At 38.3% G+C, this 25,607-nt stretch overlaps 1 protein-coding gene across 3 annotated transcripts; it reads left to right on the forward strand.

Annotated features, from left to right (window-relative positions):
• Window positions 1-2,958: 2,958 nt before the first annotated feature.
• Window positions 2,959-24,140, forward strand: COQ10B (coenzyme Q10B). Of its 3 annotated transcripts, none has more exons than XM_036747214.1 (5): window positions 2,959-3,161; window positions 11,661-11,810; window positions 15,276-15,468; window positions 19,365-19,466; window positions 23,098-24,140. In XM_036747214.1, the coding sequence occupies exons 1-5, from the start codon at window positions 3,046-3,048 to the stop codon at window positions 23,263-23,265; spliced, it is 729 nt and encodes a 242-aa protein (XP_036603109.1). In that variant the 5' UTR covers window positions 2,959-3,045; the 3' UTR covers window positions 23,266-24,140. The 3 variants fall into 3 exon arrangements, with proteins under 3 accessions (XP_036603109.1, XP_036603111.1, XP_036603110.1); XM_036747215.1 differs by lacking the exon at window positions 2,959-3,161 and adding an exon at window positions 3,758-3,868; XM_036747216.1 differs by lacking the exon at window positions 11,661-11,810 and having other exon boundaries at window positions 2,992-3,161.
• The last annotated feature ends 1,467 nt before the right edge of the window (window positions 24,141-25,607 follow it).

Genomic DNA, 25,607 nt, shown 5'->3' on the forward strand with positions numbered 1-25,607 from the left:
TGGACCATTTGTCAGTTGGGGAATGACTTGTATTCTTACAAACTTGACTCAGTTCTCTATATATTTGAGAAATGAGGCCTTTATCAGAGATACTTGCAGCAAAATTATTTCCCAGTTTTCTGCTTTCCTTCTAATTTTGGTTATATTGCTTTTGTTTGTGCAAAACCTTTTTTATAAAATCAAAATGATTCATTTTACATTTCATAATGCTTTCTGTATCTTGTTTGGTCCTAAATTCCTTCCTTATCTATCGATCTGATAGGTAAACTGTTCCATGCTCTCCTAATTTGCTTATGGTATCACCCTTTGCATAAAATAATGTATTCTTAACAGGAATTCAGCAAGGATAAAGGGCTCCTTTCTTTACATCTTGAGGCAGGACCAGCTTTCCTTTACTTCAACTGTGGACCAGTTTTGTTCTTTAACCACTCTGACACTTGTATATTATCTCATTTCATTCTAACAAAACCCCTGTGAGATAAATGCTGCTATTATCCTCATTTTACAGATAACTGAACAGACAGAGGTTAAGTGACTTAACCCAGGGTCATACAGCTAAAACATGTCTGTGTAGAGATTTGAACTCAGATATTTACGACTCCAAGTTCAGTACTTTATCCACTGGGCCATCTAGCTGTGTGATTTGCATGTTTTGCTGTTTTAGGAACCATGCTACAATTAATGGCATTGCAGAATTTGAGATTTGGGAGATAGCTCAACAGCCAGCTAGTCTAAAAAGTAATGACCACTATAAGGTATAGGATAAGCACTTGTCAGTTGTGTTATAGTGGGTATTCCTTTTTTATATTTAAGAAATATGAATGGCCCCAATTGATAAACAGTCAAAGCATATGAACAGGTAGTTTCAGAGGAAGAAATTAAAGATATCTATAGTCATATGAAAAAATTCTCTGAATCACTGTTGATTAGAGAAATGCAAATCAAAAAAACTCTTAGGTACCACATCACACCTGTCAGATTGGCTAACATGATAAAACAGGAAAATGATAAATGCTGGAGAAGTGGGAAAATTGGAACACTAATGCATTGTTGGTGGAGTTGTGGACTGATCCAGCCATTCTGTAAAGCAATTTGGAACTATGCCCAAAGGGCTATGAAAATGTGCATACCCTTTGACCCAGCAATACCACTTCTAGGGCTATATCCCAAAGAGATCACACAAATGGGAAAAGGACCCGCATGTACAAAAATATTTATAGCAGCTCTTTCTGTGGTGGCAAAGAACTGGAAATTGAGGGAATGCCCATCAATTGGGGAATGGATGAACAAGTTGTGGTATATGAATGTAATGGAATACTATTTTGTTATAAGAAATGATGAGCAGGCAGACTTCAGAAAAACCTTGAAAGACTTATATGAACTGATGCTCAGTGAGGGGAGCAGAACCAGGAGAACATTGTACATAGTTACAGCAACATTGTTCCATGACTAACTTTGATAGACTTGGCTCTTCTAAGCAATGCAAGGTTCTAAGACAACTCCAAAAGACTCATGATGGAAAATGCTATCCACATCCAGAGAAAGAATTACAGAGTCTGAATGCAGATCAAAGCATACCATTTGTTCTTTCTCTTTTTTTGTTGTTGTTTTGTTTCTTCTTTCTCCTGATTCATTCCATTGGTTATGATTCTTCTTTACAACATGACTAATGTGAAATATGTTTAACGTGAATGTATATGTAGAGCCTATATCCGATTGCACACCTTCTTGGGGAGAGGGGAGGGGAGGGGAGAAAAATTGGAACTCAAAAGCTTGTGGACCTGAATGTTGCAAACTAAAAATAAATAAATTTTTAAAAAGAAATATTAATAGAATGTTACTGTACTTGCAATCCTTCAAGATCTATTTTCAGGGAATCCAGAGGAGCATGTAAAAATGAGAAAGACCTATGTCTTTCTCCTGTCCTGGGGGGCTTACTGTCTAGAACTGGGAAAAATAGTGTCCATCTGTTTAGTGTTTTTTAATTTGTCAAGGTGCTTTCCCATCTATTTCCTCACTTTTGCCCTTACGGCACCTCTGAGGTAGGCAGGTGAGATAATAATACCTGTAACTACCCTCCCTGAAGCTCGGCTGTCATACTGTGCGGTGTACGGAGCTTCAGGATTTGACAAAGATATGAGTCTTGACTGCCAGCCGTGCTTCGTGACCATGGGAAGTCACTTCACCTCTCTGAAGGATGAAGACAGTAAGCTTCTAAGTGCCTCTTCTCCATCACCAGATTGTTCGGAGGATCGAATGGTGCAGATGCCTTAAAAGTAGTTTTTAATTATTCCTTCCTCAAAGGCTTCATAACCTTCCCTTGAGGAGATTACGTTTCACTTATACTGTATGCATCTTGTACGAGCACGGTTATTTGCACATTTTTTCCCTCCTTCAGAATGTAAGTTCCTTGAGGGCAAAAAACGCTGTTTTTGCGTTTCTTGCGGTGCCCAGCACTCAGCACAATGACTGGCCACTTAACAAATGCTGGCAGATTGACAGAAAACGCTTCTTTCCCCTGTTCAGGAGCCACCAGGTTGGGACAATTACATAATTCACCTCCGCACACTGCCCACACCCTTCCTCTGAGGTCGAGTTCAACTCCACCGGCCGCAGCCAGATCGGGGTGGGGAGGACTGGAGCTGGAGGTCCGGTATCAGAAAAGCTACGCGAAACTGTCTGGAGAGGTGGGGGTGGGGAATGGGAAAGGGTGTGCGCTGAAAACCAGAGTCCATTTGTGTAGCTCTGGAGGGGCGGGGGGATGGGGCGGCACTCGGAGGCAGCAGGAGCTCGCTGATTGGCCCGATCCAGGATGCCGGGTCCCCCTCCCCGATTCTTCCCCCCCCACTCCCGGGGAGTGTGAGCCTGCGTCAGCTCTGCGCGTCACGGGCGGGGAGACGAAAGAGGGCGTGTCCTGGCGCCTCTTGGGCCCCGCCGATTGGCGGGAGGGTCAGAGTCGTGTTCCCTGACAAGCCGGGAGGAGGGCTGCGCGTTGGGAGGCCCCAGCCCGGGGGGAGAGTTGTAGACCGGTCCAGTGGCAAGATCATGGCCGCACGAACCGGTCAGGGGGCCTTGAAGAGGGTGGTCTCGGGTTACCGCCCGAAGTCTGCGGCGGCTCTTGGAGGCCCGGCCCCGACGCGAGGCCCCTCGAAGAGCGTCAGGTAAAACTGCCGAGAAACCCAGCGGTCCTCGTTGTTGTCGTGTAGTCGCTGCCTCGCTCGGAGGCGGCTGCCTGGGCTGGGGGAGCGGGGCCGCAGAGGAAGGGCCCGGTGAGAGGGCATTCCGACCCCGGCCGTACTTCCGCCGGGCCTCACTCTTCCCCGGGATGGAATTCGAAGGAATGACGGCCCCGCCCGCCGGGGGCTCGAGTTGTGCGGTGAATCATGGTTGACGCCGGTGTAGACGCGGTGGAGAAATAACTTGCTGCGGTGCTCTTCCGGCCCCTCCCCCGCTGCCTGTGGGAAGCCGAAGCTCGGGGTTGGGGGGCCGCGGGGTGGCCGGCGGCAGCGGCCCGGGAACCCGGCGTGGAGCCCCGCTAATCCTCCGCCCATTGTCCGTCCCGCCAGATGCCCTGACGGGGCCTTCCTGGCTGGGGCTTAGAGCCCTTTGCTCCCTCGCCCTTTGGCGCTTGCAAAACGAAACGCCGCCGGCTTGGGGGTGAGGGTGGACCTGGTCCTGGACCGGGCTGACCCGGACACCCGAGGCCCCTTTGCCACCCGGCGGGTTCGGTAACCTTGAAAGCCCGGCACCTGCCCCTTGGACGTTTAGGTTGGCGAAAGAACAAAAGGACTTCCCTGTAACACTTGCCTTACTTTGTCTTCCGTCACTGGTCATGATTGACAATAGTATATTTATGGAACTTTCTCAGGTCAGTAATCGTTTTACAGAAATCGACTCATTTCACACCTTCAGAACTCAGGGAGGCAGGTGCTGTTACGATTCCTGTTTTGCTGACGATGATAATAATAATAATAATAATAGCTAACATTTACATAGCGCCTACAGTGCCAGGCACTGTGTTAAAAGCTTTGCGATTGTTATCTCGCTTTATCCTCACAACAACCTTGCAGGTAGGTGCTATTATTATCCTCATTTGACAGGTGAAGAAACTGAGGCAGGCAGAAGTTGAGACTTGCCCAGGGTCACAGAAAGTTTGGAGTTAAATTTGTACTATGTATATATCTATATATCTATATCTATATGTATACATATATATGTACATATATATGTATTAAAAGTTTATGTGTGAAATGAAGTGTGAACTTCATCCAAGTGGGGGAAAAAATATGAGTCGCACTGAAGTCTCTGAAGAAATAGAGTTACAGCAAAGAATACAAAAGTCATCCCCTCTCTATTAAAACTTTTGAGTGGAATCTAAATAATTTCTGTTCATTTGCTCCTTGTGTCAGTTTGTTGTGGTGGTTGTTGTTTATCCATCTGGTTGGACCTGTGATTCCATTGGTGTAGGGAACTTCACCCAAACAGACAACAGATACCATTGCCCCTCCTCTGAGGTAGAGAGGTTTTGCCCAAGGTCATATAACTAATAAGTGTCTGAGGCTAAATTTGAATTCGGATCTTCTTGATTCCAGGCCCGGTACTCTTATCCACTGTACTATCTAGCTGCCCCCGACTAAAGAAAAGCTATACACAAAGTACAAAATAAATCTTCATTATTCAGTTAAAAGAATTTTCATTTATGAAACACTGCACAATAGCATTTCTTTAGGTACCAGCCTCCTCTAGTAGGTTTAAAAGTTTTTAGAAATTTGTTTGGCATACCTCTCTACCTGTACACTAAGCAGGCAGGGGAGAAATGTTTTGTAGCTTATCTAGGTATCAGGGGAGAGAAATTATAGCAGGCTGAAAGTATTGCAAAGGAGATGTAAACTTAGGTGAGAATTTGGAGTTTCTAGTAGCTACAGTACTATAATATATAGTTGTATCCTATTGTTGGCCTTCTTAATTTTTCTTCATGAACAACTTCCAGTTTGTTTTTAAGAGGATTTTTCCATTGGAATTCATCTCTGACTTTAAAATGGGGAGTTGGTGTGAAAATAGCGTTTATTTGACAGAATTTTCCCTGACAGGCAACTTTACATGAATGTTTACTTGACAGCCCTCAATTATTCACATTTATAGAATTATGTCAAAAGGTTGTTAAACCTAAGAGGCATTACTAGGATATCTAATTCCAACCGGTTCTAGGCAGAATAGCCTCTGTCATGAAAAGACTCTCTCAAATAGGTACTTAAAAGGTGTAGTTTCCATAATGATTTCAGAGAAACCAGGAGAAATGATGTCCAATATTTGGCATGAGAACAAAGTGTCAGTGTGAATGAAACAGACACTTTGAACTATTTAGTAAACTATGAACTCTTGTTTTATGGGTTAGCCCATTTGTCTGAATGTGGATGGTATATAACTGTCGGCACTGAGGAAATGTATTAGCCAATAGATTTTTTTAGTCAACCATATGTATGGTGTACATTATAAAGATTATGTATAATAAAATCTAATTAGACAGGAAGCTGTCCTAAATAAGATCCAAATAAAGGATTTTTTTTTTGGATGATGACTAGGGTCTCCAAATGTTCCTATTCATAGATAATTTATTTGTTGCTCTGGAACATTTCAGAACTTCCTCAAAGAAGTCCATGGTGTAATGCAAAAAATTAGTCTAACTATGAATACTGCAAAAACAAAGTGAATGAAAAACACATTGCCCAGACTAATAAACAGATGGAAAGGTAGTTCGTTGATGCAGTCTATCAACATGTATCTTTGATGAATACTGCAGATGGATAATGGTTTGACTATGCGATTAAATTTCTCTTGTATTTAAGTTTCCTCATTTATAAAATGAAGGAGTTGAATTAGATGACCCTACTAAGGTCCCATTCAGCTCTAGGTCTGTGATTTTTGTTTGTACGGTGACCCTATTAGCTACAAAATCTCATCTCATTTCATTCATTCACCAGTTCACTGGAGCTTATTCAATATATGCATCTTGCCATCTACTTTTTTGTGCATGAGTCCCCACCTCTTTCCACCTTTTGCTCAGTTAACATTAATCAAATTTATATTGACATTGGCACCAGAAAGGGTAGTACAGTCTTCTGCTCTGTATTTTGTATTGGCATTTGCAGTCTTTGAAATGGCCTAAACCACTTTCCTGTCCAGTATTCCTCAGTAAGTTGTGTATCCCTGTAGTAACTATAAGCTTCTTGATGGCAAAGACTTTATTACTTTTATTTGTACCTCAAGCATCTATCATAGCATCTGGAAAAAAAAAGTCAATGTTTTTAAAATATATATTTACAGATATTTTTATTTTTTTAAGACTGAGTCTCAATATCTTATCCAGGCTGAAAGTATAGGTGCTAGTCATAGACTCAATCGCACTATTGATTGGCGCAGGATCTTTGATGTCTTCTGCTTAGGCAATCTGATGTGCTACCTCCCACCCCCGTAATGGTGTCAGACTTACTACAGATATCTGGCCAGCATAGCCCGTTACGTGAACTTCTGAGCTCAAGAGATCCTCCAAGGCTTCCCAGTTATCTGGGATCACAGGCATGTGCCACCACACTGGCTGATCTCCTTAACAGTATTCTTGTGATGCTATATATGTTGTGAATCATGGAACAGCATAACCTCAGAATTATTAAAATTATGAATAACTTGGGCAACATTGGATAAGAGGCAATGTGGATAGAAGTCATATTATTAGGAGCACATTATTGGCAGTGAGTTGTTGGCATCAAAAATACATAGGACTTGAAAATATAGAGGGCTAGGCATGCAATGAGAAAAAGAAACAACCAAAATGGTAAATTGGGACCTTCACGATGCTAAAAGAATAAGTACTTTGTGACCTTTGAAAAGTCATTTCAGGGGCAGCTAGGTGGCGCAGTGAGTAGAACACTGGCCCTGGAGTCAGGAGGACCTCAGTTCAAATCCAGTCTCAGATACCTGACACATGTACTAGCTGTGTGACCTTGGGCAAGTCACTTAACCCCAATTGCCCTGCCACCCCCCCCCAAAAGAAAAGTCATTTCATCTTCGTAGGCCTTAGTTTCTTCATCTGGAAAATAGAGAGTTGGATACAATAAATTAAAATTCTCTGATTCGTTCTAGTCTCTGGCACATTGAATCAGACATCTGTAGAAGAGTTATGGGAAAAAATTGAGCAAGAATCACAATGGCTGAGAAGGTGTGAAGTTGTTATTGTTTACATTGGTGAAGGAAATAAACTGATGAAATCACAAACCAGATGAAGTAACCATACAACTTCTTATATTAGTCAGGGTCATAGGAAAATATGGCCATATCTAAAGCTGTAAACATGGGGGACGTATAATTTGACATTAATTCTTTTAGTGAAATTTATTCATTGAGTTACTGTATTAGCAGTAAGTCCTTGGTCTGCATCAAAGAAGGTGCTATGCCCAGTGAATGAAACAGAATAGCAGTAGCTCAAAAGAAACGTGAGATGCGCAAACTTAGAGACATCTCCGCTCCAAATGTTCATGTGGACTATTTGTCCCCCACCTGTGGTAGAGCTTTCTGAGTTTGTATTAGTCTGATCAGCCACAGTTGGATATGCTGTACCTTGACTCCCACATAGTGATGTCATTTTGGTCTTCTTTAAGAACAAAGGACAACAACCAACCAACCAGCCAAGACCTTGATGGACTAATGGTTTTTCCAGAGAGTGTCTTTTTCTATTTTAATAATATTTTTCCCCAATTACATATAAAAACAATTTTAAACATTTTTTTAAAGCTTTGAGTTCCAAAATCTATTTCCCTCTCCCCTCCTCCCTTCCTGAGATGGTAAGCAATCTGATACAGGTTAGACACGTGTAATCATGTAAAACATTTTCATATTAATCATTTTGGGCAAGAAAACGCAAACAAACAGAAAGAAAGAAAGTGAAAAAAGTATGCTGCAGTCTGTGTTCAGATTCCATCAGTTCTTTCTCTGGAGGCTGATAGCATTTTTCATCGTGAGTCCTTTGGGATGGTCTTTGGATCATTGTATTGCTGAGAATAGCTAAGTCACTCATAGTTCTTCATTGTAACATATTGCTGTTACTGTGTATAGTGTCCTCCTGGTTTTGCTCATTTACCTTTCTATCAGTTCGTGTAAGTCTTTACAGGTTTTTCTGAAATCATCCTGCTTGTCATTTCTTATAGCACAATAATATTCCATTACAATCATATACCACAACTTGTACAGCCATTTCCCAATTAATAGACATCCCCTCAATTTCTAATTCTTAACTACCAAAAAGAGCTGCTATAAATATTTTTGTGCAAAATAGGTTCTTTCCCCTTTTTATTAATCTCTTTGAGATACAGACCTAGTAATAGTATTGCTGGATCAAAGGGTATAATAAGCACAGTTTTCTAACCCTTTGGGCGTGGTTCCGAATTGCTCGCCAGTTTACAGCTCCACCAACAGTGTAATAGTGTACCAGTCCTCCCACATCCTCTCCAATATTTATCATTTTCCTTTTTTGTCATAGTAGCCAATCTGATAGGTGTGAGGTGGTACCTCAGAACTGTTTTAATTCTCATTTCTATAATCAGTAGTGGTTCAGAGCATTTTTCATATGACTATAGATAACTCTGATTTACTTTGTCTGAAAACTGCCCATTAATATCCTTGGACCATTTATCAGTTGGGGAATGACTTGTATTTTTATAAATTTTTACTCAGTTCTCTATATATTTGAAAAATAAGGTCTTTATCAGAGAAATTTGCTGTAAAACTTTCCCACAGTTTTCTGCTTTCTTTCCAGTCTTTGTTTCCTTGGTTTTGTTTGTGCAAACACTTTTTAATTTTATTTAATCAAAATTATCCATTTTACATTTCATAATGCTTTCTGTATCTTGTTTGGTCCTAAATTCTTCTCTCCAGAGAGTATCTTAAAAAGGGAGCACTCAAGCCCATCAAAAGCATATGCATCAGTTGATGTACTACTTTCACTTCATTTTAATGATCATTGTAAGAAAATGTGTTGGTTTAATGTGGATTACAATAAATGCTTGAAAAATAACAAAATTGCATTTCTAATCTTGTGTAATTGAGAATTTTCTCTTAATCCAAACTAGTCTGCCAAATAAATTTCCATGTATGTACAAACATATGCACATACTTTTGATATATTGGTAGATCCATGATTGTTGTTATCTATTTCATGTATATATATGTAAATATATAATTATTTACACATATGCATTCTTCCTTCAGCTGGTTCTTTCAGTCTAATCTTTTTTTTATTCTCTCCAGAAAGAAGCCAAGTCTTCTTCCTTTCCCCAGTATAGGCCTTGGTTTTTTGTGGCTCGTCTTTGTTCATACTAATCCTTCTTTCTGGAATGCTCTTCAGCCTTCTGTCTACTAATTAGCATTTATCATTCTTTCATGAACTGATTTAAGATTTAACCTCCTGTAAGAAGCTTTCCCTGAGTAACCAACCTATCCTGATCACTCCTTTTCTCTAGTTTCTGTCAGCTTTTAATACAATGAAAACCCTTGTGGATAAGTCTCTGCTATCAGAGACTTTTAAATTCAATTTTATTTTATTTTCAGTTCTGAATTCTCAGCCTCTAACTTCTTCCTCCCCCTTATCCATAGAGGAGGCAAGAAAAAGCCTATTACAAATACGTAGAAATGCAAAACAAATTCCCCCCAACATACTATCTTTAAAAACTCAATAACAAACTCCTTACTCCCTCCCCCTGTTCTTGAAGTTCGTTAGAGACACTGGGTTTCTCAGTTACTCACCTGTGCCAGAAGAATAGAAAGTCAGGATCTTGATAAATCATTCTTGAAAAGCTGTTAGTCCCTTTAGGGCATTACGATATACTCAAGTTTTAATCATGTATTTTTTTCCTATTTAATTTACTTGTATCAAGGTAAGGGACCCTGATAGGTCTTTTGCGGCTACACTCCTTTCGGTAATAAGTAGAATAATATTTTGTATATGACAGTAGACATTCACTGTATATTTGTTGAATAACTGAAAGACTAAAGGAATAATTGAAAAGCTCATTTCAAGTGCCTTGATTTGCTTTTGGCAGTTAAGAGTTTTACCTGTGCAAAAAATGCAGATCCGTGAGGCCAATAAAATTGATCTCAAAAAAAAGCACAAATAAAAGCAGAAGGAAAGACTGAATGGGAAATATACACAAGGGTAATGCCATAAATAGAAGTACGTAGAGACTACAAAGAATTTAGAAAATTTCATTGCAAAAAGTCAGCTAGCTGAAAAGAAACAGAAAAGAACATATAGCAAACCCCCAGTGAATGAATGGCATCAGTAAAAAAAAAAAAATTACTGTATTTGACATCCTCTGGACACAAAATATCACATATTGGCCAAGAAGACATTCCACATGTTTTGGGGGATGAAGTGTCAGTAGCAGTTGAAAGTATACAAAATTTTAAAAGTTCATGGAATAATGGAAATTGATCCAAATCATTTTAAGGCAGGTGGAAATACATTGTGCAAGACACTTGTAAAGTTCTTATGTAATTATTGAGTACATGATCATAGAGATCAACCTGCCAGTCTAGCTCCCTGCTTTTATAGGTAAGGAAACTGAGGGCAGCTAGGTGGTGCAGTGTGTAGAGCACTGGCCCTGGAGTCAGGAGGACCCAAGTTCAAGTCCAGCCTCACACACTTGACACATTTACTAGCTGTGTGACCCTTGGGCAAGTCACTTAACCCCAGTTGCCCTGCCTTCCCCCCTCCCCCCCAAATAAATAAATAATAAAATATAGATAAGGAAACTAAAGCTGTGAGATGTTGTGAGTACCCATGCAGGTGCTTATTCCACATTTTCTGATAAGTCCCGCTGTTTAATATGTTGCATATGGCCAAGACCTTTCAGACACTAAAAGCATAAAAAAAAACCTGTCCTACTTTTGTTGAGGAAAACAGTCCTGCAAAAATTTTCATGCTGTTAGTTTTCTTTCACAAATCTTAAACTCTTCGCAAGAATTACACTTGTTTACATTGAGAGGGTTTTAGAGAACAAGCAAGTGCTTATTCTCTCATCTGTCCCTACCACCCTCTCCCCCTGCCACATACACTTTCCCCTTTTAATGCTGTCTATATATTGTGGGCTATAAAAAGTTGTTCAGTTAGATTGAATAGCACTAGTGCATCGTAGTGGAATAAATTAATACCTGTGCAAATTCAGAAACATGATTTTCATATACTTATAATGTAAATCCATCTCATACTAATGCATTTGCAACTACCTCCTTTTCTAGTCACTAGAAAGTAGATACACTGTGGGATAAATTGAATCTATTGCAAGTGCATAGTGTATCACGTGACTGTACGCTGACTTAAAGCCAAGTTTTCAGGGAGAAAGCATTTTTGTATTTTACTGTGTGCCAGATACTCTTTCTCATGACTACAGGATTGTTATTTTTAGTTTCCCTGAGGTGTAAAAAAACAAACCCACAAATCTTATAAGTTTATGAAATGTATTGTGAAGTTTATAATTTCATATTTACATATTTCAGAGTTTCTGAAGTTACAAATGATTCTAAAATATGACAGTTGTTTCAGAGTTCTAATTGTGTGTTTCCTGATAATTGTCCAATCACTCTAACAAGGCAGTTTTTTGTATTTTCAGACATCTGGCTTCCTGTGGTATTTTGATGACCAAAATGACTCCATTACATACTTCACTTGTGCCTAAGGAGCTCTCTGCAAGAACTTTCTTCAAAATTGCTGCCCCATTAATAAACAAAAGAAAAGAATATTCAGAGAGGAGAATTATAGGGTTCGTATAAAGTAATTAAGTGACAAGTAAATGTTACATCTCTGTCAATGGCAGCTCATTTTCCCCTTCTTTTAGCTTTCTACAGATTCTCTGATTTTTCTTTTGTTAGTTTTTCTGCTGCTCTTGCTAGGAAGTTTTATTTCCTTTTCTAGGTACTTCTTAAATTTTTTAGTGATTCATAAGTGTTCAAAAAGCATAATTACATTGTAATCGTTATGATAAAGGTTTAAATCTAGGAATTTACAAATTAAGTAAAGCTTTCTATAATGTTCATGCAATTTGGGTCACCTGTTTTCCTCCCTTTTAAGTTTCTCAGGGATAATTCTTTCTGTTGTATTCATTGGCTAGCTATTGATTTGGCAAAAGGGGTTCAGGGATGGAGAGAAGAAACTATTAGTTCATATAAACCATTGATATTTTGAGCTAATAGATGGAAATTATCGTACCAAATCTACCTTTTTAAAACAAAAAATCACCAACTTGTCATTGGTGGTCCAGTGATTTACATTTCTCTCCATTTTCTATCATATCTAACATAATTGAATCCTTCTCTGAATTTTTTCACTCTTCTTTCCAGAAAGCTTCATTCATATTGAATTCCTAGAGTATTTTCATCTTGATAGGAATCTGTTTAGGTAGTAACTTTATTTAATTTAGTTCAACATGTATTGATTAGTACTATGTTCAAAACACATTTGCTAAGCATTAGGAAGATGAAAATGTAAATAGTTCCTGCCTTCAAGAAGTTTGCATTTCACTTACATTGTTCATAGTTTCCAAAGTACTATAAAAAGATAATTTTAATTTTCTCATGCTCCCTACTTAAATAATTTGATTTTTTTAAAGAAATCTCTTTTCTTTGACCCTAATAAGGCAAAGTCACATAGCAAGTCTAAGGAAATAAAATTTAGCAGGGACTGAAGGATAATTTAGGATATGTTCAGGGCTTAGCCTTTCACTCTAGTTCAGTGATTTTCAAATGCTTCCAGGGATTAGTATAATGAAAAAAGCCCTGTACTGGAAGTCAGGATTGCAGCCCTTCCTCTGACACACTAACTGGGATGACCGTGGGTAAGAGTTTTCTCATCTACAAAATGAGGGCCTTAGACTAGAATATCTCTACAATACTCTAACTCTAAAAATTTGTAATTTATTTGGAATTAAATTGGAAAAAAAAAGTTTTAAATGCCTGCTATCTCCAAGGCCAAACAAAATATACAGTATTAGGTATGAAAATGTAAGTATTAGGGAATTCAAAAATATAGTTCCCTAATTTTGAAAAAAAAATACATTGAAGTTTCAAATACTCCAAACAGATTTATTACAAAAATTTAACTAAAAGAAAACTCCAGGCCTTCAAATAAATTTTCTTATTTGGAAATATATTTAATACTTTAATATTTATTTAATATATACATTATTTTAACCTGTGCTGTGCTTCCTTCTTGGTCGAAAGTAGAGCTTCAGTCCCCTCAGTGTTATCGGGAAAAAACCCTTTTAACATTCTTTAGCTTAAAGAAAGCTGGCGAGTCATTTTTGTTGCAATATTTTTCGTAGTAATTAGTGCCTTCATTTCTTCTTTTAATTCATGAACATTGGGGAAGTGGGTAGCACATTGATCATTGTCCCCATTTTACAGGAAGCTAAGCCTCAGAGAAGGGAAGAACCTTGCCTCCAGATGACACAGCTGGTACATAGCAGAGCTGGGCTTGAAATGGAATCTCCAGAGCCTCTCGTTCCAAGCCCAAGGGCTTTTTACACTACATTTTATTGTCTCTTAAAAAAAAAACTAGTTTGAGGAGAATGGCATTCTTTAAAAATGTCTATACAGAGCCATAAATCAGAACACTAAGAAGTATAATGATTTCCTTTTGAGTGGCCTGTTGCTGGTTGTTGTTAGCCGAAAAACATTGAATGTCCATTACGTGTGTATATTTGTAGTTGCATTGCTTATGTATTACATTTAATCAATTAATAATAATAACTATCATTTATCCTAGTACCTTAAGGTTTGCAAAGCACTTCACATTTATTTTCTCCCTTAATCTTTATAGCAGCCCTGTGTTAGGTAGGTGCTATTATTTTCCCTATTTTACAGATGAGGAAACTGAGGCTAAAAGTGGTTAAGTGACCTGCCCAGGGTCACACATCTAGCAAGTGTCTGAAGCATGATTTGACCTCAGGTCTTCCTGACTTTAAGTCCTGACTCTATCCACTATGCCATGTAGGGGTAGTAAATACATATCTCTATCTCTATCTCTATCTCTAAACATATATATATAAACATATACATGTTTATATTTTTATTTATTCTGGCCTTTATGGTGCCTGTAATTAATAGTCCAAAATTGACCTGCACACAATGGACTAGTAGTCAAAGAATTGAGAATTATGTGTGTCTGTTGTGTTCATGGCAATCCATGTCAAAAATAAGACAAAACTAATGAGTTATTTTAGAGTGTATAAATGTGTTGCTTATTTTTTTCTCTGAAGAGTTAATATGTTTGCAGATATTGGCTTTTTTCTCCTAATGGCAAGAGTTCTTGAATGATTCATTTGGAAGGACATGTTTTAAGGGCAGTTCTTTACTGATGCATTCTCATTTCCTACTCTGCTTCTTCTTGCCCCTCCCAGTTACGGAGATGCAGGTGGCAGGAGGGCTAAAGAAGGAATGCATTTTGCTATTGATACTAAGAAAAGAAGATGGAAAAAAGATGCCCTTGCTCACAATGTCAAAGGTCTTTGCACTTGTCAGAGATACCATTCCCCATGATAGCTCTGTTTTCTAGCTCCCTCTGCAGTAAAGGAAGTGGACAGTAGTTGATTGAAGGTTGAATGTGTACAACTAGCTAACTTTACTATCCCCTCCCCTCTGTGCAGTAATTAGAAAGTAGAAACTTCAATAAATATGAAAATAAAATGATTACTGAAGAGTTCTTTGTTTCTTTGTGATTCAGAGGAGCTGAAAAATGTAAAACGAACCTACTTGTTTTGTAATATATGTAAAGTAAAAATTAATGCATGGCTTTTTTTTTTTAGAAAATCAAATAGAATTTTGCATTTGAGCAAAGGAAGAATAGAAACAGTTTTTACTGTGTTACACACAATGTGAAGAAAAAGTTCTAGACTATCACTAACTTGTGATAATATTAATTTTCTCTTTGTAAAAGATGGGAATGTTTTTGAAAGTGTAAGAGTAGCCTACTGAAGTGCTATTTGAATAGCCTGTTAATAGATGAATGGAAAATAAAGATCAGCAATTTAATCAGCACGTTAAGTTCCATGGATTTTTAGTCCAATTTTTGGAAACATAATCAGCAAATTAAGTTCCATGGATTCACTTTTGAAGTTCATTCCAAAAATTAATGTCTGTATACATACTGTTGCCCCATATATGTTTTTGTTTATATTTACTTTAAAATATTAACATAACACAAACATATTCAATTCTGTACTTTATTTCAGATATTCTATGCAAGAAATGTATGATGTAGTATCTGGTATGGAAGATTACAAGCATTTTGTTCCTTGGTGCAAAAAATCAGATATAATATCAAAGAGATCTGGATACTGCAAAACACGGTTAGAAATTGGATTTCCACCTGTGTTGGAGCGATATACATCTATGGTAACCTTGGTGAAACCACACTTGGTCAAGGTAACTTTTCCTCATGTATTTAGTTTTTCCCTGGTATGGATCTCATGTCATTTCTTATTGTTCAGATGTGTCAAAATAATAGCTTTAAAGGATTTTCTCAAAGCCAATAAATTTGGGGGATACCTTGTTATTTTAAAATTTAAGGAGCCTGATTCTAAGATGTTAGTATACAATTGGAATAGGGAACCTTTTTTTTTTCTATTGAAGACCACTGTTCCATAGAGAAAAACATTAAGGCCAATAAGTGAGAACAAATTAGTTCTTAGGCTTCTTTTTAGAAAGAAAACATTCCATTGTTAAGAAAATAGAAGATTATTTAGAAAATAAAGTACATTTTATGAAAATTGAAAGAAAGCCAAAGGAGAATAGAAATGTTTTGTCCCCCTCTGTTTTAATATGAGATTTATGTGCACAGCCTTGCACATAACAGGCATCTAAGTGTACCTTGTTCTTTATGAACGCAAAAAAAGAAACAAGTACCTACAGATCAGAGAAAAGTACTTTCCTGGGATAGCATCTTCATGACTTTCCAGTATTAGAATTAAAATCAGAATATGTTGTGTTTTTGTGACTATTGGCAAGTTCCCTAGCATGTTTTCACTTGATACTTTTTCTAAGGGCCAGATGCTACATTATTCCCATCTTTGACATTCAACCAAGGCAGGGGAAGGGAGCAACTCTAATAGCAGAAGGAAAGGTTGTATTCTATTGTAAGTCAAGACTTCAGTGTCTTGACAAGTACTCCCAAGACAAGTACTCCTGCGCAGCACTTGGGAATGGGCACACTTGTCATCTGCCAGGTCCTTGAGTAGTCTAGGACAAAGCAGATGTCAGTGAAGTAGAGAAGCCTAGGTTTGAAGTCTTGAAACTATTTGAAACTTGTCAAGATGAATAGAAGTTCCATAACTTTCACTCTACTGGCATGGCCTTTCAGAACCCAGGACTACTTTTGCATTATGTTAAGGCATCAAAGTAGGTCTTTTTAGAAAGACTATTAAATATGTATCAGATTGTATTTGTTGTGAGTTTTGATTTTGACACTAAATAGTTCACATTTTGCTTCTCTTATACCTTGATGGCCTTCTCTCAACCTTAAAATTATGTGACCATTCTCAGGGAATCCAGGAGTGCAGAACTTGACTGCAGAAAATCATGAGGAATTATAGTTTTATGACCTGAGTCCAATTTCTTGTCTGATAATTTAACAAATATTTAGGAAGACTAAGGAGAGCGCCTGAGGCATAGTTTGTTCACATACTTTTCTAGGAGTTGGACTGCCAGAAATTTGCCTGTGACTTTTTGAGCCTTATCTTTTACACTGAAATTTTCCATCAGCCAAAAAACTTTGAAAATACTGAAACATTTCCAAAAGAGGCAAAGGTTCAGTTTACGTTATAATCTGTTTCTCAGGAATGTGTTTTTATATTTCCCTAGTTCACTAGGGAAAGCAATTGACAGTGTCTTCATAACACTGTTATGAAGCATTCATAGCATTCGGTATATTCAGCCAAAGGCTACTGGGAATGAAACATTTGAAGATTTTATTTCTGATGAAACACATTAGTGGATGGCGTTTCCTTAGGTTAAATTGTGTGGTTATAGGTGAAGTCTCCTTGTATTGGTATAAAAGTAGGCAGTGAGAAATGCAATATATTCTGTCTCACCCCCCTCTTCCATTTACTCTTACTCCACTCCTCGTTGATAATGATGTCATAGATTATACTTGCATCTCTTTGTTTTAAGCACTTAAGACATCTATTTTGTATTATATTCATTTTGCATCGCTTGTCCTCCCCTTCAAAGATGACAGACATTTGAGGGAAGGCGATGTATGTGGCCCAAAACACTCCCAAATGTGGCCTGAACCACTTTAAAATGTAGTCCTGGGGGCAGGTAGGTGGCGCAGTGGGTAGAGCACTGGCCCTGGAGTCAGGAGGATCTGAGTTCAAATTTGGCCTCAGACACTTGACATGTAATTACTAGCTGTGTGACCTTGAGCAAGTCACTTAAAACCCCAATCGCCCTGCCTTCCCCCCTCCCCAGAAATAAAATGTAGTCCTATCTGATTTTAATGTGTTGATGTATTAATAAAAAAAAGAAATATACAAATATGTAAATTTATAAGTCATTGTGGCCCACAGAGATCTTCATGGATGGTTTAGTGATCCTAGTTTCTATTTGAATTTGACACTACTGCTCTACCCTATCCTTCAGTTGGATTGTAAATTCTAGTGCCTTCCATCCAGTAAACATACAGTGCACGTTTCTCCGGATGAGTTAATGAATTAAAGCGCATTGTGCCACATCAACTTCTTTTTTAACTTATAAATTGTGCTGTGTTGATTAAGTTGAGGCAGTTGTTAATAAAGATGACTATTAATATGGAACTTTTGAATACTAATTAAATACAGTACTTTTAATCATTAAAGAAAATCCTAAAGTCTCTCCAGTAATTTACCACTGAGTCAAGTTCAGAGGTGATGAAAAGAATAAACTTTTAAAAGTCATATATAGATAAATAGTTTAAGCTCCAGCACCTTGTCCTTGGGCAGTAGTTTTCACTTCAAATATCAGTTACTAAACATTAACGTTTTCTTCACATAAAATTCATAACCTGAATAAGTAAAATATATTTTTGTTTGAGATTTCATTCAATTAAGTTTCCATACTTTAAACATTGGTTTACAGATTCAAAGGGGTTTAGATGAGACAGAAAAGCAACAACCAAACTTAAAAACAAGTCTCATTCTGACATATCTCTTTGTTTCTTGGGAACTGGGGCAGTCCCCTCCCTTTGGTGTGTGTAGGATAGGACAGAATTCTAAGCTTCTGCTGTTAGGAACCAAGCACCCAGCCCAGCCCCTGAACAGTAACTCAGTCATGGAGCAGAGGGTGAGATAATTCAGGTGTTGATCTGGACTTTGGGTGTCTTGTTCCATCTTTCCCCCTTTAAGGCTGCTTTGATATTCATTTAACCTAATTTCCCCTGAATAAATATGGGAATGGTGGTATAGGGTTAATGGAATATAAGCTCTTCCCTGTCCATTAATAGGCCTATGTGACCACATATGTTCCCTTTTTTCCTTGGGACAGGGGCCATGTTCCCAGGTCTAAAGGTACACAGGTATCTCACCTACGGATGTCTTGCTGCTTTGAGCTCTGGCCCAGCTCACAGCTGTGATACATCCTAAGTCACATAGAGAGCCCATTGGGAAAGGAACTTGCCTAAGGGGAAGCTTGCTTGTGGGAAGGCTTTCATACCTTTTGATACTAAGCTAATTTGGCACTGAGTCATGAGGATTGTGATGCCTTCTGGCTCTAAGCCTATTAGCCCCTGAAAATGTATATATATTCTGAGGTGAGATTTTTGCTTTGGAGGCTTGCTTGTGAGAAGGGCCTTTTGATTTCCTGGACTGGATGTAGCTGTTTGTTAAGGAGCCCCCTGACTACTTGGATGTTGGTGCTCTCCTGGTCCAGTGATGTATGTAAATGTTAAAGTGTGTACCAAGATTACTAGACAGTTGGAACCCTGTCTATTGGATCTTTGCGCTAATTTCTCTGCTTATATTTTCTCCACATTCAGGGTGCTGACCTTTCCCCTGAACTAGTGAATGACATTGTTTAATTAAAATAGGATTGTTAACCCTTTTTGATTTGTCTTTCCTTTAGAAAAGCAGATCAAAGAACCTGTGCTGGCAGGCCATCCTGGGTGTGCTAGGGTGCTTGACAATACAGGTGGTGCTTGTTCCCCTTGGAATACTCTACCTACCAAATCTTATCCTGCTTTCAGTTGTCTGACATGTAAAATTTTTAGCTTTTCCAAATGCTATTTCAGTCAATAAACCTTAGCCAGTACCAAATGGATGTATTTAACTATGCCTTTTATATCATTCTAGGCATCCTGCACAGATGGGAAACTTTTTAATCACTTAGAAACAGTTTGGCGTTTCAGCCCTGGCCTTCCTGGATATCCAAGGACTTGTACGGTGGATTTTTCTGTATGTATATAATAAAGTACTTGGATTATTCAAAGTCAGATATGTGAAGTCAACGGAAGTGAAGTAAATAGACTGGTTGGCTATCTTGAATGTATTTGTGTCATGACAGAGAGCTTCCCAAGAATTGTCAAACCTGATCTTTGATGATTGATGTGGGGACAAAGGATACCTCTGGAAGTAACCTAGAAAACTTTGCTAAGGATCATGGAGTCCAGAGCAAAAAACTGAACTTGAGGCTCAAGTGTTATTTTCATCATTTTTGCCGGATGAAGATAGGTGATTGAGAAGACAGAGGCATATTTAAGAAGTGAACAAGTTGGCAAGGACAACACAGTCTTTGAGAGTAGGTTGTAGATTTTGGGATATTGGTTGCAAATACAAGCTTTTTGAGAAGGGTACAGTTTGCCTAACAGCTTGGAATCTTGATTTGCTTGGAATCTTGAGAGGGAGGCAGAAGTTCAACAAGTTTAGCACTCCCAGAGTGCCAGTCCTCCGTAGGAGGAAGAGTAGCAGAAGATGGGATGGGTAATTCACCCTAAATAATCTCCCAAGAAGAGAGTCAGAATGAAACCCATGGCCTCTGAGATCTATGTACAAATGCAAAAAAAAAAATGAAAAAAATAACCTGCAAAGGCAAAAATTAATAGGGTTAACTAAAGAGCCTTAAGTAAGGATTTCAAAATTTCTCTTAAAATATCACTAAGACTTGGTAAGATGAAACTTCTGACTGGAATTTGGCATAGGAAGAGCAAGCTTTATTCAAAAGGCAGACTAGATAAGGAGGCATTTGGTGTTAGAGTAGCATCAAATATTAAAAATATGTATATGTACATATAGCAACATCAGTATAATATTAGTATTGAAAAGAAGAGCCTTTCTTAAAGGAAAGAAATTTACTTCTTTACTGTAATCAGTAAATGAACACCTGCAATTCATTGAAAGCACTCCAGCCCATTTTGCGTTTTCCTATTCACCTATGAGACCAACTCATTATTTATCTGTACTGTCCCAGAAATAATAGGGTGTCCATCTAAATGGATGGTAAGATCTGAGTAGTGGACATCTTTCACCCACTTGGTCTTTTCTGTGTAGATAAACAGGTCAGCAAACTCCAAGACAGAAGGAGGAATTTGATGATAAATGGATGAATAAACATTTATTAATCACTTAATACTATATGTCAAGCACTCTGCTATCCAGGAGCTGATTTATATCAACAAGAAGTAACAGAAGTAGAAAGGAGAGTAATTATGGGGGCCACTCAGTGAAAAGTTTAACATTCATACTAGACTTTGGGGGAGCAGTTTCAGAAGGTTCAGAGGAAGAAAAGGGAGGATTTAATGACATCATGCTTTGCTGGGGAAGTTAGCCCAAGAGGAAAGGGAAGCTCTTAAGAATGAAATTCTGAAGGCACAAGCAGAAATAATTCCATTGAGAATGAAAAAGTGGAACCATCAGAGGAGACTGCTGACTCACAGGGTACTCATTGATAAACTCAGATTTTAAAGGGGTGTTTGTGTATGTATGGAGAGAGAGGGAGAAGGGACAAATAAAGTGAGAGGTGGTGCAGTAGGTAGAGCACCAGGCCTGGAGTGAGGAAGAGTCATCTTCCTGAGTTCAAATCCAGCCTCAAACACGTTCTAGCTGTGTGACCTTGGGCAAGTCACTTAACCTTGTTGGCCTAAGTTTCCTCATCTGTCAAATGAGCTGGAGAAGGAAATGGCAAACCACTCCAGTATCTTTTCCAAGAAAACCCCAAATAGGGTCACAGAGCCAGGCCCGACTGAAACAACTGAACAACAATAAGAATTGTGTCAGGAACACTAAACCCAGAATGAACTAAGGTTTATGATAAATAATATTAAGGACAAATGTTAAAGCATAGTTTTTGATTTTGATTTTTAAAAAATACATGGGAGCAAGAGGAGGATCACAGAACAGATCCTTCTGGTTAGGATGGACAGGATGATTACTAATGCCAGTGATAAAGTAGAGCTGCTTAACATTTATTTTGCATCTGGTTTTTTTTCCTCTAAGTACAAAAGTGATTAGAGGCCAATAGAAACCCAGTATGTGTGAGGGGACAATGAGGTAGCATCTAGTTGGCCTCAGGTCACCAGGCATGACCTACAGCTGGCAGATATTACTTAGTTGCTCCCAGTGATCTTCAAAACATCTTAGAAAATGAAAGGTGTCCCAGGACTGAAGAAGAGCAAATGTCTTGGTTTCAAAAATGAGAAGACTTGTATTCCTGGTCAGATTCTGGAACACATTAGTGATGGGTTAGGTTTGGTATATGGATGCTTAGAAATGAAAGTGGTGAGCTTCCTGAGACAACATAGCTTCATCAAGAACGGGGTCAGACTAACCTCATTTCCTTTTTTGACAAAGTTACTAAAAATAAAGTTTATAGTCCAGAATAATAATGTAAATAGAATATACTTTGATTTCAGCCAAGCATTTGATATAAACCTTTCATGCTATGCTTGTTGGATGAGGTGAAGAAGTATGGGCTACCATGCTCTCAGCACTCCACTCCCTTCTTTCATTCTGGGAAAAGAGCTGAAAAGAGGGAACAGGACAGGCTGGAGTGTTACACGATGTGACCTGAAGTTTTCTGAATCTTCCTCGTGATTCCTGGCTTGTAATTAGGCAAACTCCTTGTCTTCACGTGTCAGAATTCAGCCTAACCTAAACTAACAGCAGCAGCCATGTGGTACTGCTCAATAATTGCAGGTGAATTCCTTGCAGGAAACATTCTTCCTTCTAATGTGAAGTTGGCTAAGAATCTGACCCAGACACCCATATGACCCTTTCCTACATTTTGGGTCAGCCAGAGATTTTGGTTTTCCTTAGGACAATGGTTCTAAAACTATTCAGTTGCCAGTTCTTGTTGATTCCACTTGACAATTTCTCTTGGCTCAATCCACTTCACTCACGGGGCTCTAGTTCAGGCCCTCGTCACTTTGGGCTCAGGCAATTGCAAAAACCTTTTAATTGGTTTTTCCTGCCTTTTGTGTCCCCTCTATTCAGTCCATCCTTCTCCTGGCTGCCAAAGTGATGCTTTTCATTCACCTTGCCACAAAAACTCTTGTCCATGGCGCCTTGGAACCATAGGATCAACATGAACTCCTGTTGAGTATTTAAAGCTTCCCACAGTTGGACTTTACCTGGTCTTTCCACATTTATTTCCCATTATTTACATTCATGCAGGACTCTGTACAGTCCAGCCCAAATAGCTACATGCTAGTCCTTAGACATGAAATTCCATTCCCTCTTTGCCTTTGCACGCCTCATGTCTAGAATGTGCTTCCTGCTCTTTTCGATCCTTAGAATCCCTAGCTTCCTTCAAAGCTCTGCTCAAGCATCCTCCTACAAGAGACCTTTTCTCACCCCCTCCCTAGCTGCTAGCTCTATCCCCAAACCAAATCTATCCTGTATTTATTTTGTACATGTACTCACTTGAACATGTTGCTTCCCCTAATAATGTGAACTTCTTGAGGACAGAGTTTAATATTTGTTTTTGGATACTCACTGTCTAGCAGTGCCAATCACATAGTATGCACTTAAATGCTTATTGATTTTCTATACATCATTGGATTTCACCTAAAACAATTTGACTTCTTTCCAGATTTCTTTTGAGTTTCGTTCACTTCTACACTCTCAGCTTGCCACACTATTTTTTGATGAAGTTGTGAAGCAGATGGTAGCTGCTTTTGAAAGAAGAGCATCCAAACTATATGGTCCAGAAACTAATATACCTCGGGAATTGATGCTACATGAAGTTCATCACACATAAATGAAAAAAAGAACTGGTGCTGTCTACTTATAATTATGATTTTAATCTAGTCCACTTTTGAAAGTGTTTTCATCACTGTGCATTCAAAAGACAGAAAGCAGTTGTTAAACTTAGCTTAGGGTGCAAAAATGATACCATTGAAAAAATGCACACAAAATATGCAACTAGATGTACATAGAATTATTTGCTTCAATCAAGTGCAATTCAAGGTAATTTGTACATTAGCATGTTCTGTACTTATAATAATGAAATGTAGTTATTATTGCTAGAATACTGATACCACTTTTCCCAGCGCAATTTCCAGTTTGTAAATGAAAAAAGCAATTGTAATTAGTACTTTACCTGAAATGTTAGTTGTATTTCTGCTCTGTGTAATATATTCATGATATATCAAGTTTAAGTTATTAAATCCAAAATATTTGTAACTTATTGTCATAGGGCCTACCTTGATGGCCTGGGATGTTTGGTAATCATCAGTGCATCATTAAGGTAAAAACTTGGTGACCTAAAAATATTGCTTATGAGGGTATGCAGCATACTTTTATGTATTTCCACAGTGATTTTATTAGCCTGATTTTTTATTTTTTGGTCAGTGGTCCAGAGCTTTAAGATACTTTCCTAGAAGCTTATACCCTTCCCCTAGGTGCCTGTTTGGCTGCTCTTTCAACACAGTTGAGTGCCAAATTGCATCTACTACAGTTGACAACAGATGCAGATGGTTTGGTTGACCTTTCTGGCAGTTTGCATTCCCGTATTTTTATTTATAGTGTGTATTCACTTTCAATAATGTATTTTCAACTTTAACAGATATTTTTTTAAACAAATCAATGTAAGCACTGAAGAGGTAACTTAATAAAGTTAAAGCAATTTGTTTACTTTTTTGTATAGTTATTAAAATCCTTATTCCTTTATTTTTATAAATGTACATTTATAGTACAAGAACAAACTAAAAAACTCATTTCTGATGGCTTGGGATTTATTAAGGTACCCTCATATCTAACAACTCTTATCATTCCAGTCTCTCTATATAAGGTTCTAGACTGTATCAGCATAGCAAAACAATTTTTCATAGCTCTTAAACCTAAAAATCAGTTTTAGAAAATGTACTATTAATGTTGTCCTCTTTGAATATCGTTTTGGCAGTATTTAGGTGAAACCAGCACTGGATCAAGTTTCTAGACTTCAACAAATTGACCCAACATTTTCCTTTAGATTAAGATACCATCCCCAATCCCCAGCTTACAGGTGAGCAAATGTGGCTGAGCTTCAGTAATTTGCCAAGCTAAGTTGTAGAAAAAGAACTAAAGCTGCTTTTTTAGTGCAGTAGAGGAAAATAGCATACTACTCTACATTTATAGAAGAGAAAATGCTCTCATTCTGCCCTAAACCACAATTACATGACCATCATCACTACAAAAACTCTTTATGCAATAGCAGAGAGCACTGGGCCAGAAGTTAGAAAAGCAAGTTCAAATCTGGCCTTGAGACACCTCCTAGCTATGTGACCCTGGACAAATGACTTAACTTTTCCTCAGTCCCATCATTAAAACAGAGACACCTACATCCCAGTTGTTTTCAGGATGAAATGAGTTAGACATTTATGAATGTGCTCTGCAAACCACAGAGAGCTTTATAGATGCCATTATGTGAGATGGTCTGGCTTCTGAATCATTGCCATGGTTTAAAATGAGGTTGTTAGTAACTGTACATTTTATAATTATTTCAGTGATCATATTGTAAGGCACAGAATCAAATAGGTTAACTTCCTTACCCCTAAGAAACTTAGTACATACAGGAAGAGGAAGGGACCAACAAGTATTTGCAGACAAGGTCAAGTAAAATGTAAGCGCTTTAAGAAAGACTAATTTTCTGACTGGGAAAGGCACTGCGTAAGTTATATTTGAGGAGCTAGATATTGTTCCCTCCCTTATTTTAAAAAAAACGAGGGAGGGCCCTTCCTCCTTACTTCAAAAACTGAGGGCCAAATCATTGAAATGAATTGCTCAGGGGCAAAGCCAAGGGGCCCGCTTACCTACAAATACATCATGAGGGAGTGAGCTATAGTAATACATCTAAGAAGGGAAGTGAGTCTGGGGAAGAGTTGAGAATAGTGTTGCATTGGACAGTAGTGGCTAGAATAGCATGAAAACTAGGTATTTGAGGGGCAGCTAGGTAGCACAGTGAGAACACTGGCCCTGGAGTCAGGAGGACCGGAGTTCAAATGTGTCTGCAGACACTTGACATACTAGCCGTGTGACCTTGGGCAAGTCACTTAACCCCAGTTGCCCTGCCTTCCCCCCCCCCCCAAAAAAAACCAAAACAATAAAAACTATAGGTATTTG

Source organism: Trichosurus vulpecula, chromosome 2 (genome assembly GCF_011100635.1).
Source record: "Trichosurus vulpecula isolate mTriVul1 chromosome 2, mTriVul1.pri, whole genome shotgun sequence".
NCBI classification, from domain to species: Eukaryota; Metazoa; Chordata; class Mammalia; order Diprotodontia; family Phalangeridae; genus Trichosurus; species Trichosurus vulpecula.